Source organism: Talpa occidentalis, unplaced genomic scaffold (assembly GCF_014898055.3).
Source record: "Talpa occidentalis isolate TD23 unplaced genomic scaffold, MPIMG_talOcc4v2.1 talOcc4.13, whole genome shotgun sequence".
In the NCBI taxonomy this organism is placed as follows: Eukaryota; Metazoa; Chordata; class Mammalia; order Eulipotyphla; family Talpidae; genus Talpa; species Talpa occidentalis.
This window is the reverse complement of record NW_023601322.1, coordinates 60,360,163-60,373,854: the sequence shown is the minus strand read 5'-3', so window position 1 is coordinate 60,373,854 and position 13,692 is coordinate 60,360,163. Positions and strand designations below refer to the sequence as shown.

The window sequence follows — 13,692 nt, the reverse complement described above, 5'->3', positions numbered from 1 at the left end:
TATGACAGGAGGCAGGAAAGGCTATGGGCCAAGTGAGAAGGGGATCGGGTGGTGCTCTTGAGGGCAAGCCTAGCACAACAAAATGCTGTGGAGTCAGGGCTTGGGCAAGAGGGTGTAAGGATCGTGAGTCCTGCAGTGGAGGCTTTAGGAAGTCGTGGCACGAGGGTATTGAATTAGTGAGAGGCTGCGCTTCGCATGAAAGATGACCGCTGAGTCGTCAAAGCAGTAAGAAGGCAACCTGCCCCGGTTGCTAACCCTTGCAGGTGTGCTTAGTGAGAGTTGGTGACTGCTTTGGTGATCGAGGGAGTCCTGGAGCATGTTCTTACCATCCCTTGCCTCCCTTTAAATCTAGTCAGTAGCTTTCTGCCATTTGCCTCACCAAGGAACTATAATTCTCTTAACTTTCAGGTTCATATTTCTTGTCTTCTCTTCCATTCTGTTTCTCAGAACCAGATGCTTACCACTTTTAGCAAAGGGTGAGGTTTTTAAATTGCCCACTTGTTTTCCTTTGGGTCCCCTACTCCTTAATGTTTTGCAATGTTCAGTATACATTTGACACTGAACTTGAATAGGCACACACACACACACACACACACACACTTCTGTGTATGGGAAGCTCAATTCTTTATTGGAGTCATTTACTAACCATTGACTGATTACTCAATTCTTATTTTATTCCTTTTAAGAAATTCAGAGATCTTTACCCTAAGGTCAAAAGGAGGTTTTCTGGAAACTGAAATTGAGGGAAAATAATGTGACCCACTATAACTAACCTAATGTTTTCTAGAAAATTCAATTTCTGAAGTTAGAAACTAGATCTTCTGTCAGCCAGTCAAAAACTTTATTTCTTTAAACATTTTTATATTCATTGAGCCTTACTGTGCCCCAGGTACTGTGTTAGATACTGTGAGGGATGCAAGAATGAGTAAGTCATGAGAAGTCCAGGGAATCTCTAGTTTAGCTGAAGAGTCAGGTCAGAAACATAGGAAATGCAGTTACAGGACACAAATTGCAAGGATTTGGGGGCGGGGTACGGAAGACATTGAGCAGGGGTCCCAGGCTGAAGAGTTGGTGAAAACAAAGGGCCCAAGTCGTAAGACAGGGGTGTACCTATTAAGGGAAGAGTTTGGACCGGAGGATAGGATATCTAGAGAGAGGGTACAAGAATGGAAAATTGGTTTAGAATTCATTCATAGAGAGCACTGAAGGCTGAGCTAAGGTTCCTCCAGGTAGTCACGAGCGAGTTTCCAAAGAGTTTGTGAGCAGCTGAGTGATGTGGTCGCCATTATACTTTAGGAAAATTAGTGTACATTGTTTCCTGTTCCAAATTTACTCTTGCCTTTTGTCCAGAATTTGTACTGAAATCTTTTCTTTTCCTCGGGCCATTCTTCTTTTTCTGTAAGCAGTAAGTGGAAAAGGCAAGACTCCACTTCGAAAGAGGTACAACTCCCATCAGATGGGCCAGTCGAAGCAGTTTCCTCTCGAGGAAAGCAGCTGTGAGAAAGGCTGTCAGGTCACCAGTGAGCAGATCAAAGCCGATATGAAAGCAGCTAGGGATATTCCTGAAAAGAAAAAAAGCAAGGATGTTTATCCCAGCTGCAGCAGCACCGCCGCCAGCACAGTGAGAGACTCCAGCTCACACAGCACTGCTTCTCAAAGCCCCGACTTTGTAAGGACCGTGAACAGCGGCGGCTCTTCCGAGCCTAGCCCTACAGAAGTGGATGTGTCCAGGCAGTGTGTCTGCTCCCCCGGTGGGTCAGAGGACTCTGAGGCCATGGAGGAGGGAGATGCAGAGAGTTCTGTCTGCCCCAGATGCTGCTGTCACAGGCCCCAGGAATCCCAAAGGAGAACTAGCAGGTGTTCTGATGAGGAACGTCCTTCAACCAGCCGAGCCTCTGTTGTGAATGGCCCGGATGGTACGAGATCCGCCTTTTCCTTTAGGACTCTGCCACAAGGGGGGTCGTCAGGCCCAGCACATGATGAGAGGACTAATGGGAGTGGCTCTGGGGCTACAGGTGAGGACAGGAGGGGGAGCTCCCAGCCTGAGAGGTGTGACGTGCAGTCTAATGAAGACTACCCTCGGAGGCCCCTAACACGGGCCAGGAGCAGACTCTCCCATGTACCGCTGGTATCTGAGTCAGGTATGACAATGCTCCCAGGGTTAGCAACTGCAGGTTAGGACTCGAGGGGCAACAGCTTGTTCCATAAATTTTCTCACGTACAGCCCGTGAGGCATATGGAATTCTGTGTTGGGGTTCTGTGGATCATCCAGATCTTGAACTAGTTTCCAGCAGTGGTGGTGGGTAGGGGGTGGGGGTAAAACAGCTTGTAGAAGAGCCAATCTAGAAAAACTCAAAATAGTTAAGCTATAACAACTGTCTATATTGACCCTAAATTTAATATTGGTTCTGATGTCTGAATCTCAGTAGAGAAACGCTGCTCCCTTCTCACACTTAGGAAAGTTCTAAACCTTAGCCAAAAGGTAAGGACCTGAAGTGGCTGGGGCTTGGGGGTACCTACCATTTGGGTATAGCCTTACATGTATCTCTACAACACTTAGTCATTTTTTCTCAAGTCCAGTTTTGTTTCTTGTTAGGTTTGCCAGGAGATAAGCAGGTAAGTAGTTTAGCTGAGAATTAAGAAGATGTATTGAAAACATAGTTATGATTTCATCTGTAACTAATATTTATAAATACATATTCTAAGGCATTGGGTTAGGTGGGGATCAGCACATTTCTTAGTCATAATTCCATATATATTTCTGACCTTGTCTTAAGCTAGCTCTTGCTTTTATTTTAAGTCATGAATACCCTGTCATTGAATAAAAAATATTTTAAGATTCTCCAAGTCTCCCTCAACTTTAAAATCTTAAAATCATCCCCAGAACATAGCCAGTGCTTTCCTGTGTACTCAAGAGAGCTGACTGAATCATGCGGAGTTAAATTAACAAAAAGCTTTCAGGAGATGAATATGAAAACTTAATTAGATCCTAGTGCTCCTAATGGCATAAACTCATTCAAATGAGTTTTTTTGAATCTTCATTTCATGACACTTTGTAAGTACCTGTTCTGCCATATGATGAAAATCTTTTTTGCAGCTTGAATTTTGTTTAATGATAAACCTCCTTTAATTTTACATAACACAAAATTACCACTGTAACCACGTAAGGTGTCCAGTTCATCAGCATTTAGTGCATCAGTCACATTGTGCCACCATCAGCACCATCCATCCAAACAGAAACTTTATTATGACACTTAAGTCACACAGTTTTTCCTGTTTGTAAAATCAGATGTCCACCTTCATGGTTTCTTTCATATGATACTGTGGAAAGCCACTCTATACCTGGTTCAGATGATTGTTCACATGTTGTCATTCTTGAATCCATTTATTTGTTTAGTTCTTTATTTTAACCTGTAGGAACTAACAGTATTTTTTTATTCCAGATTGTCACCATGTTGTCTCAATACTATTTTGGACACCCATTCTTATGTCATTGTTTTGAAAGATTCTTTCATCATGTACCTTAGATGTATTCAGGTTTATCTTTTGAGCATTCTCTTCTGTTCCAGTGTTCTGTCCTCTTTTATTTTATTTTTTCAAAATCACTTTGTCTAGTTGTGTATTTATCACTTATTGTTGTATTTTATAATTTTTCAAATCTTGGATTTTATTTGGAATTCTAATACATTGATCAGCTAAAAAGATGATTGTCTTTTTTATGGCATCAAGCCTTCCCTTAAAGGTTGCTGCTGTTTAGGGTTTTTACGATAACTCCTTCAGATTAATCATAGGGTACTTTCACTCCTTCTTTTGCCCTATGTTTTGCTCCGCCCCTTTATCATTTCCTTCTGACTTGTTTATTCACTAAAACGTTTTCTAGGCTAAATAATTCCATAGATTTTAAAAAAGAAAAGTCTCATTTTTACATAGTGCTTTGCCCTTTTTAAGGTAAATTACATCTATTACTTTGTGTGTGTGTTTTTTTTTTTTTTAAATCAATTTGTGCATATATTAGGTAAATTATTTCCTAATGTTTCTTAAACATCATACAAAGGTCCATTTACTTTAGCAGCTTTTCTGGGGAAATGTCAAAGTCCTGATTTTAATATTAACCAGGTCTCTTTTTTGGAAAGACTAACAAGTTATTTGAGTGTCTCACAACATATTTTTAATGTTGCAAATTTTTAAATCTCTTAGCCATTCTATTTTAAAAGTTTTAAGGGAGAAATAAAATCCAAACTAATAAACAGAATTGATTGACTACGGAATTTTTTAACATCACTACGAAGAAAACAGTTGAGGTTTTTATTTGGTTTTCAATGTATCACCTTATGTAGGAACTAATATAGTTATTTGTCTCTTGAATTCCTGTTATAGGAATAAACGCCTTTAAGTTGTTATTTTTGTCCTCATTGTGTAATACTTCATAAAATAAGTAGCACAGAAATAATTGGATTGTTAAGAATAGCATATAGATTAGTGCAGTTTTCATAAATACTCACCTCTTTTCCTGACACCAGTGCCAAGATTAGACTGGCCTGCTGGTCTGTGTTTCTACAGCATCCTCCATATGAATGTAGCCACACTGTGTTGTCATATCAAGTTTTACTATCTGTCTCTCCAATAGACTGCACTCCATGAAGGCAGGGACGTTATCTGCTTGTTCACCACTATAGTTTCAGCTTCTAGCACTTGTCTTACATGGTATGGGACTCAGTGAATAATTGAGAACTTAATAAATGCTAGGAACCATCATATGAGGTATATTGATGCTGATGGTTATATGAAATCGCTAAGAATTGTCCCCAAAACAAGAAGGAGGCATAAGAAACACAACAAAGCCTGTTTTCCTTTTAAATGGGAAATCTTTGTTTTTCCCACTTATCTGCATATATATAAAGGGTGACTTAATTTTATAACTTTTCTTAGAAAATAAATCACCATGAATTTGGGCACTCTGGAGAGCAGAAAATTTAACTTTGAACCCCATATTCTGATCAATTAAAGGGGAGGAGAGAGAGCAGTCCAGGAAGGTGAGAATTTTGAAACTGGATCATAAAAGGAGACTGCTAATAGAAGAATCTTACTGGAAGACTGTCATGAAGGAATGGAAACAGACCTGTGTTGGGTTTGTTCATTTCTGTGGCTGGGAGGGGGGGACCAGCACTTATCAGTTGTTACCAGACATGTGAATTGGCTGTCATGTGAAATGTGCTGCCATCCAAAGATTCCTAGTCAATAAAGATAGTTAGATATTGTTTGAAGTTCCCTTAGGATACTGTGGAAGAAGTTAGTTGCCTGGGTTAGTAGTTTTCTTATTTTTCCAGAACCCTACAGGGTTATTTTGACAAGAGTCCTTGGAGGACATTTAATGGGTAGAACTTTGGACAACCTTTTGAGGCCTTAACCAAAGCAACTGCTTTCAATTGTTTTAATGTAGTAAGGTTTCACCAAGATTTCAAATAGTACAGAAAGGGGTTATCAGGTGTGGGGGTTTGCAGTATTTACACCTTGTTTCCCTATCTTTCTTTGTTTCCTGTTTGAAGTTAGCAAATCACCAGGTGGAATATTGGTGTATAGTAGTAATAACTGAAGGACGGTGTGTTGGAGTTTAATTCATGAAGGATAGTTTTACTTGAATATATGCTCAGCTATAGAAGATGAAATATTAAAAATGAGCACAGTGACTTATAGTGTCTTGTTTTAGAATATGTATGTGTTTGCTAAGTTTTAGACATGAATTTAGAACTTATTTAAACAAAATTAGCATAGTATTTGCTTTTGTAATAGTTAAGCTATAATATTTTAGAACAGTACTCATAAGTGTGTTAGGGGATGTCTCACAAGCCCCAAGGTTTGCCAGGTGAAAGAATGCAGGTTTTCTGGCACACTAAATGGCACCAGGTTGCCTGGTTGATTCCTGCTTCCGCTGCTTAGACGTCAGCAAGCTCTTTTATCTTCCATGTCTCAAATGAGGAGAATAATCTATCTCAGAGAACTGTTAGGAGGATTTAAATTAATTCACACAAGCAAAACCATTAGAAAAGTGCCTGACACACAGTAAGCGCTCAGTAAATATCTGCTATTGTTCCTCCATTTACCTATCTGTGATGCATTCATTCATTCAGTAAATGTTGAGTGCCGATTCATTCAGTAAATGTCCAATTTAATTCATTGCTAGGGGCTGACGTTGATACAGAGATAAAATAAGACAGTGTTGTTGCCTTCAAGGAGATTGCAGTTTAAATAGAGAAACAAGAAGGTATACAGGGAGTTATATAACCATATATAATGTTTGGGGACCCAGGTGATTTGTTAGAGCAGGTGTCATTTGAGCTGGACCTTTCAGGTACGGCTGGCCATTCAGAACATGAAATGAAAAATGGTGTTCTAGGCAAATGAGCTAGAGAGGCTTCAGAGGCATTGGCAGTGGGAGACAAGGCTGTGGTGTGGGATAAAACAGAATAGGCGGACTGAAAGTATAGCTCCAAAAGTCAGTCAGTGAGCTGTGCTTACTAAGCTTGTAGTTTCTAATTTGAAGTTGTTTAATAGGTAAATGGTGAGTTTAAACCACCAACAGTACTTAGCACAGGCTGAGTTAGAGAGACTGTGTCAAATTAACTTGTTGGAATAGCCCAGGTATGAAAAGCGATATGATGTTTATTGTAGGTATGTTTGAGATAATAGAAGGTGATTTTGGCTTTGTAAAGGTCAGTGGGAAATAGTAGTCCAACTGCATTCCTTCTGAAACCCCATTGTAGATTTGAGTTGCCTTGATGGAGTTTAGAATTATGCAACTGATTGTGCTCTATTAAAGGAAGAAAGCAAGGCTCAATTTTAGCTTTTCCTCTTGCTTTTTCTAGAGGTTGCCAAAACAAAACCCCGTCATGCCATGAAGCGGAAACGGACAGCAGATAAGTCCACTAGTACCAGTGATCCTGTCATTGAAGATGACCATGTGCAGGTGAAGAGAAAAGCCTGCCTGCCTTTCAGTCCAGCCAAGTTTCTGGATAATGCAAAGGAACTAAAGTTTCCTCTTTATAGTTGCTTTGCCCTAAGAAATTGTTAACAGCTGCTTTTCACTTGTGCCAGTGAAAACATTTAAGCTTGGGGGAAAAAAAAAAGTACAGGAAGATATAATTACATCTAACTTTTTTCTCCTTATAGGTTCTTGTGTTAAAATCCAAAAATCTTGTTGGAGTCACTATGACCAACTGTGGAATCACAGACCTAGTGCTAAAAGACTGTCCCAAGATGATGTTTATCCATGGTACGTATTTTAGACCCATGTCACAAAAGACATCATGAATGCTTTTAAAGAATTAGGGGCCAGGGCCTCTCTGGTGGCACAGCAGTTAAAGTCTCTGCCCTATCAAGCTAACGCCAGCCACTGCAGCATGAGTTCAATCCCCGGCCAGGGAGCTGACCCACATGGCGCAGCAGACCTTTCCTGTCTCACCTGCTGTACCTGTCGGCAGCTTATTTCAGTCACTCTGCCTATTCTGTCTCCCTTCTCACCTCCTACACCACTGGTCTACACCCCAGTTCTTGTATGCATAAATAAATAAATCTTTTTTAAAAAATTAGCAACCAATAAATACTCCGATAATCATTTTTTATTTTTTCAAAGGGATTATTATGTTGGATTATTTCTAATCCTGTCCTCAGTCTGTAGTTTTCAAGTAATCATTCCTTAGTATTTGTGCGGTTTCATGTGCAGAGACTTGGTTCATGTTTTATAATAGTCTTTTCTTAAGTCTCCTCCCAATAGCAATTGCTACCTGATCTGAAAGTAGGTTAGCAGCACATGTGGAGTAAATGCACCCCAGCTTGAGTCCTGGCTCTGCTGTTTCATGGCTGTGTTGCGCTGCATGCATTCTGTGTATAAATCTTTGTTTTTTTTGTGGGGGGTGGTGACTAGACCATAGTGTTTAACTACCACTCTGGATTTTGTATAATTTATTTGTAGAATTGACCACTGTTTTCATTTTGTAGCTACCAGGTGCAGGGTATTGAAACACTTAAAAGTAGAAAATGCACCAATTGTAAATCGATTTGACTATGCACAGTGCAAGAAACTGAATATGGACCAGGTACTAGATCAGATACTAAGGATGCCTCCTGAGAGAAACCGCATCATATACCTTCGCCCAATGCAGCAGGTGAGTTCTGCCCCTCTGATGACTTGCATGACGGTGATTTTTTTAAGTCATGGCTTTTATTCATTTGCTTAGCCCTCAGTAATGATTCTTTAGAGTCAAAAGAGTTCTTTTACACTAGACTATCTTGCCATTCCTTTTCCTTAATGCTTCTCTGCTAGATTTTTGTGGATTTTTAGCAAGTTGTATGTTGAAAGGAATTGATATTCAGCAAGTTTTTATTTACTAACCTTGCTTTTTACTGCGAGTGCAGATTCTGGTTTCACGCTGCCCGATTCAAAGTCTGGTTCACTGGCCTGAAGCAGATTACTTCACTTTCTTTATCTGTGTCTTGGTTTCTTTATCTGTAAAATTAGAAAAACAAAAACCTACAGTTATGGTGGTGGCTACATTAATATATGTGAAGTACTAGAACAGTTGTGAATATCTAGTAAGCAAACATGTGGTAGCTGTTATTACTATCATCATCATTATTGAGAGTAAGCTTTTTATATGAGACTCAGATGCCAAAAGAAAGTTTGAAGGAAATAGTAAACTGCCTTTGCAGTGAATGTTGCAAAAGGGTGGTTTCAGTGAATTATTTGCTGAGTGTCTGTTACTTGCTGGGCTGAGACAGTCTCAAATCCTCATCCTTTCCTCAAGAAGTTTGCCTTTTTGAGGAGGCAGAATATATGCCACTAAGACGGCAGAGTGGGGTTTTATAAGTAGGCGTTACAGGAGAAGGAGGGAGTGTGAGACATGATACAGGAGAAGGGCATGGTCTCTCCTCAGGAAAGAGCAGTAGTCCAGCTCTGCATGTGTCAGTGCTTAAGCCAGTCAAGGATATTAAGTGGATTTCTGTCATGTTACCTGAGTCCGATTCTCTGTTTTAAGGGACATTTATGTAGTGAGGACATACAAATATCTGAGCTTGCAAGGAAGAATTTGCTTAAACCTCACTCACAGCAAGGCACGCTATGTTCATAGTTGAGTATGACTGTTTCATTTTCAAATCAGCCTAAGATTAAAAAAATTGAGGGCCCAAAGAAACTTTGGTCAGGCTTTAAGTGATAGATTTCTAAGGTGTTCTCTTCCTCAGTCCAAAGCCCGCTCTGTGTTCTCTTCCATAGGTGGATACGCTAACATTGGAGCAGAAGCTATTTAGTGGGCCCTACCCCTATCACATCTGTATCATCCACGAATTCAGTAACCCCCCTAATGTCCGGAACAAGGTGCGCATTCGCAGCTGGATGGACACTATAGCTAACATCAACCAGTAAGTAATGAGGGCTCTTGGGTGCCTTTTCAGTCACTTCCTGTAGCCAGGGCTCGCAGAAACAAGTTCTGATTATTTCTGGATGGTTTCATCTGGACTTTTCAAGCCATGAAGTATGTGAACTACAATATGCGAAAATTGGAGGGAAATGAGGACAGACACTAAAAAGCATATATATACACTTAGAACCTTTTATTTTCAAACTTAAAGAAAAGTCACAAAACAGACTGTCCATGTGGATTTGACTTCATTCCTTCAGTCCCAAGGCATGGAAAAGAGATCAGGCATTTAGAATAATGTTGTTTCACATCATCAGACAATTAGGCTTTTCATGCATTTCTTATATAAGTGTTATAATCAAGTACCTTACACAAGATGTTTGCTTAGAGACTTTCTCTCTTGAGAACTGAGATGATTTTAAAAATAGTAAAAGTCGTTTTGTCCTGATCAGCTATGTATTCGCTAGTTTGGAAGTATCCTACTTCTGTTAGGACAGTTCTTTCTACCTCACACCTCCGCATGGTTTTCAGTTCTGTAATTTTTATTAAATTTTTCCCGTTGCCTCCAGAGAGCTCATTAAGTACGAATTCTTTCCTGAAGCCACACGAACTGAAGAGGACTTAAAGAAATACCCCAAGTACCCCTGGGGGAGAGAAATTTATACTTTAGAAGGTGAGCATTTACAAATGGTTGGAAAATTAAGTAGCTATTAACTGGCTTGATGGCCAGATTGTCTTAGGGGAGAAAATGTTGGGGATTCCTGGTCATTAGAACTCAAGTGGTTTGAATATCTGCAGATAGCCGGGGCCAGTCTTGACTGTCCCTGAAATCATCGGAAATAGTGTTGAAACATAAAAAGAAGAAAATTGAAACTTGCTACAAGCTTGAGGGTTGGAAGTGACTTGCAAGGCACCTGGCTCAGCCTCCTTATGTGCAGAGAGAGAAACCAAGGCCTAACGAGAGCAGAGCAGGAGCGAGACTGTAGGACCGACAGTGGCAAAGCTGGGATGGGAGTTTACATCTCCCTCTCCAGCGTTTGCCAGCCATGAGGGATGAAAGCACGTTTACCTTCTGCTCACAGTGCACCGCATGGTTGGCTGGCTTGGCCTTCACACCGTGGCAATGTTCATCTGTCTTCTTACTCAGGTGTTGTGGATGGAGCTCCATATTCCATGATTTCTGACTTTCCTTGGTTGCGATCACTACGGGCAGCAGAACCCAGCAGCTTCGCCAGATATGACTTTGAAGATGATGAAGAAAGTAATTATGACACCACTTGATTTGAGTCGTATTGTGTGACATTTAATATTTGGTGTGAGAGTCAGGAGTGTCCCAATGTCTAAAATGCTTCCCATATAAATGTCTTTATTTGCTGTTTGTTACTCTTTGCATCTCTCCCTATGAAAGTTAGCTCTAATGCATACATTAGCTAATCAGTTGCCTCACTGGGGATAGATGAGATGGGGTTTTGGGGCGATTCCTTCAGACAGATTTTCCTACTGAAATGTTTTTAGTATCATTACACCTGACTGAGGGATTTGTCAACTATATTGTTCAAAATTGTTCCGGTTACACTAATTCTTCTGAGCTGCTGCTTCTTAGGCAGGTAGTGTTTGGGAACTTATAATTCAGGTGTAGGTATTTGGGGGGAAACTTGAAGGAACCATTGACAGTAGTTCCCTAAATGTTAGCACTCTGTCCATTTGTATGAAGCTTTCTAACAAATACTATATGAAGATACAGATTTCATGAACTATGTGTATATACTTGGCTTACCTCTCAGTGCATCTCACCTGGGCCTTTAATCATGGATGCTGTCTTAGGCATCAAACGCATAAACTGATGGGCCCTTTTTCACAGGCTCTGTGTGCAGCAGCCACGTAGTAATGCAGTATGTGGGCATATCTCGTGGACCGACTTAGAGTAACATTCTAAATGATTCTGGTAATCATTTATGTCTCCTCTTTTCGTTCTTATTTCCAAGGCACCATCTACGCTCCTCGAAGAAAAGGGCAACTATCAGCTGACATCTGTATGGAAACAATAGGAGAGGAAATTTCAGAGATGCGACAGATGAAGAAGGGGGTGTTCCAGCGAGTAGTGGCCATTTTTATCCACTACTGTGATGTCAATGGAGAGCCAGTGGAAGATGACTACATTTGATCGGGCCTCGTCCTCTGCAGCTACTCTGGCAGACAGCTGCTGGGGCCTTCAGCTGCTGGAGGCTCCTCGGGCACTGGGGCACGCGCTCGGGGGGGCCCTGGCTCAGTTTGATATATAGGAAATGTACAAGGAACATTGAAATTGTATACGAAGATTTGTACATAGAGGAAATATACAAAGACAATTCCTAAGTACCAACTTTATATCATATGTTTATACAATTTAATTTAAAAAGTCATTCTGATGAAGGCAGATAATTGGAAAGAGCTCATTTTGTTCATTTTTCCTGATTTAGTTCATAAAGTGTCACTTTTTGGCTGAGCCCCATTTACAATATTCTTAATCACTGTCCTCCCCTTAAATCTGTGCCTTTTTCTTCTCGAGCGAAGCTGAGTAAATCTGTTGAAGAGTGTTCGTGTCTTGTGTGCTTTTTTTTGTGTTACTATTAAAACACCACCTAAACCCTATGGTCAGAGACGGTTCTATGTTTCTGTACATAATTGTGGTTCCTTTTTCTCGTGGTATTATAGTTGCCACATTTCTTAAAATCAAGTAAAAAGACTGAAGGAAAAATGGAAAAAGACTGAAGGAAAAATGGAAAAGTTTCCAATTGCATTTCTAGTTTTATTTATTTCCACATCAATTGTGTATATGCTTTATCTTGAATATAAAAATAAAAGTTTATTAAAAGCTTTTTTACTTGCCTTGGACCTGAATCCCTTATTTTTTTAAAAAAAAGAGTAGCAGAAATTACACAGCAAAGGAATGTGTAGAGTCATGTCTACAGTTCCAGTGTAATCCAATTTCTGGTTTTGTTTTAGTTTGGTCGCTATAAGATACTCAACTCACATAACTCCTTTAGAGCAGAACACCAATACTGGGCACAGCAGTCTCTCCAAAATACCTGTCATCAGAGGGCACCCCTTTCCTTACTTGAGGAACATTGCTTTGGTGTGGCAGTGATCCCTGCAGCATCAGAGTTGGGTCAGGAACATAAAAGGGTCAGAACAACACCTGTGTTTCAGGTCTGGCTTTGCACTTGCTAGCTGAATGGCCTCGGCAAATTGCTGAAGCTGCAGATCTGTGGGAAAGCTATACAAACTCCAACTAGAGGTCATAATTAAGGTCTTTATGTGGTAAGGGCCCTTAGAGATTATCTAGTCCAATCTGCTTATTCATGGGGGATAAACAGATCCAGAAGGGACAATGCCTCATCCAAAGTGAAGAAGTGGTTAAGGCTAGTAGTCGAAGCTCTTGATCCCCAATGGGTTGTCTCTGCCTCTATGGTTGATGTCCATAGAAATGCAAGGACATCAAGTTTTCCTACCACGAAATTAGTGTGACCATCTGTTTTTCTACAGAGCTCTCTTTAAAGCCTTAAAAGCTGTTGGTTAATAATGTGAAAACTATGGTAGCCCAAACCTGAAGTAAAAAACAACTTGTAATTACCTAGGTCATTTAATAATGGATTATGAATAATTAGTAATAATGAATGTTACTCTAAACTTGTAACTGCCCAAGACTTCATCTTTTTTTTTTTTTTTTAAGATTTATTTATTTATTTATACAAGCACTGGCTACAGTCAGAAGCGCGGGAGGGTGAGAGAATTTACCAGAGCCAGAACGGGGAACAGAACAGGCAGACCGACGAAATACACTGCTGAGGGAGCAGCGGGCGTGGCAGGAGAGGTCTGTCCACCATGTGGGACCCTCGCCCGGCAGCCGGGGACTGAACCGGCGCTGCAGAGGCTGCAAGCAGCTTCACAACCCAGCAACCCAGCAAGCAGCCGCTGCGCCACCGGGGAGGCCCCCAACACGTCATCCTTTTATCGACATATTCAAAAGAATGTTAGGTACCATATTCTGTCATTTCCTTACTATCTTTTAATTCAGCTTAAACTCTCATTTCACTGAAGGAATATGTTTCACCTTCCAGTTTCGAACCGTAGTCAGTAGAAGGCAGGAAACATTCCAGATAATTTTAAAGAACCACAGAAGCCCCAACTCGGCCAAGATTCCATCTAAATTTTTTTCACTGTAACCATAATCAAATCAGCTAAGTAATGCTTAGATCAGCCACTAGAGGCCGCTGTTTCCTAACTTGGTTTGTATCAT

General features: G+C 40.4%; 1 protein-coding gene across 4 annotated transcripts in view; it reads left to right on the top strand.

Annotated features, from left to right (window-relative positions):
- FBXO38 (F-box protein 38) overlaps positions 1-12,272 on the top strand; it is a 47,956-nt gene extending 35,684 nt beyond the window's left edge. For 2 of the 4 annotated variants that reach the window (XM_037508992.2, XM_037508993.2), the window contains exons 15-22: positions 1,407-2,141; positions 6,864-6,964; positions 7,168-7,270; positions 7,996-8,162; positions 9,269-9,414; positions 9,983-10,086; positions 10,561-10,674; positions 11,399-12,272. In XM_037508992.2, coding sequence (XP_037364889.1) covers positions 1,407-2,141; positions 6,864-6,964; positions 7,168-7,270; positions 7,996-8,162; positions 9,269-9,414; positions 9,983-10,086; positions 10,561-10,674; positions 11,399-11,577 — 1,649 coding nt within the window. In that variant the 3' untranslated portion in view covers positions 11,578-12,272. The remainder of the gene's footprint in view (positions 1-1,406; positions 2,142-6,863; positions 6,965-7,167; positions 7,271-7,995; positions 8,163-9,268; positions 9,415-9,982; positions 10,087-10,560; positions 10,675-11,398) is intronic. The other 2 variants (XM_037508994.2, XM_037508995.2) reach the window with 2 other exon arrangements.
- The last annotated feature ends 1,420 nt before the right edge of the window (positions 12,273-13,692 follow it).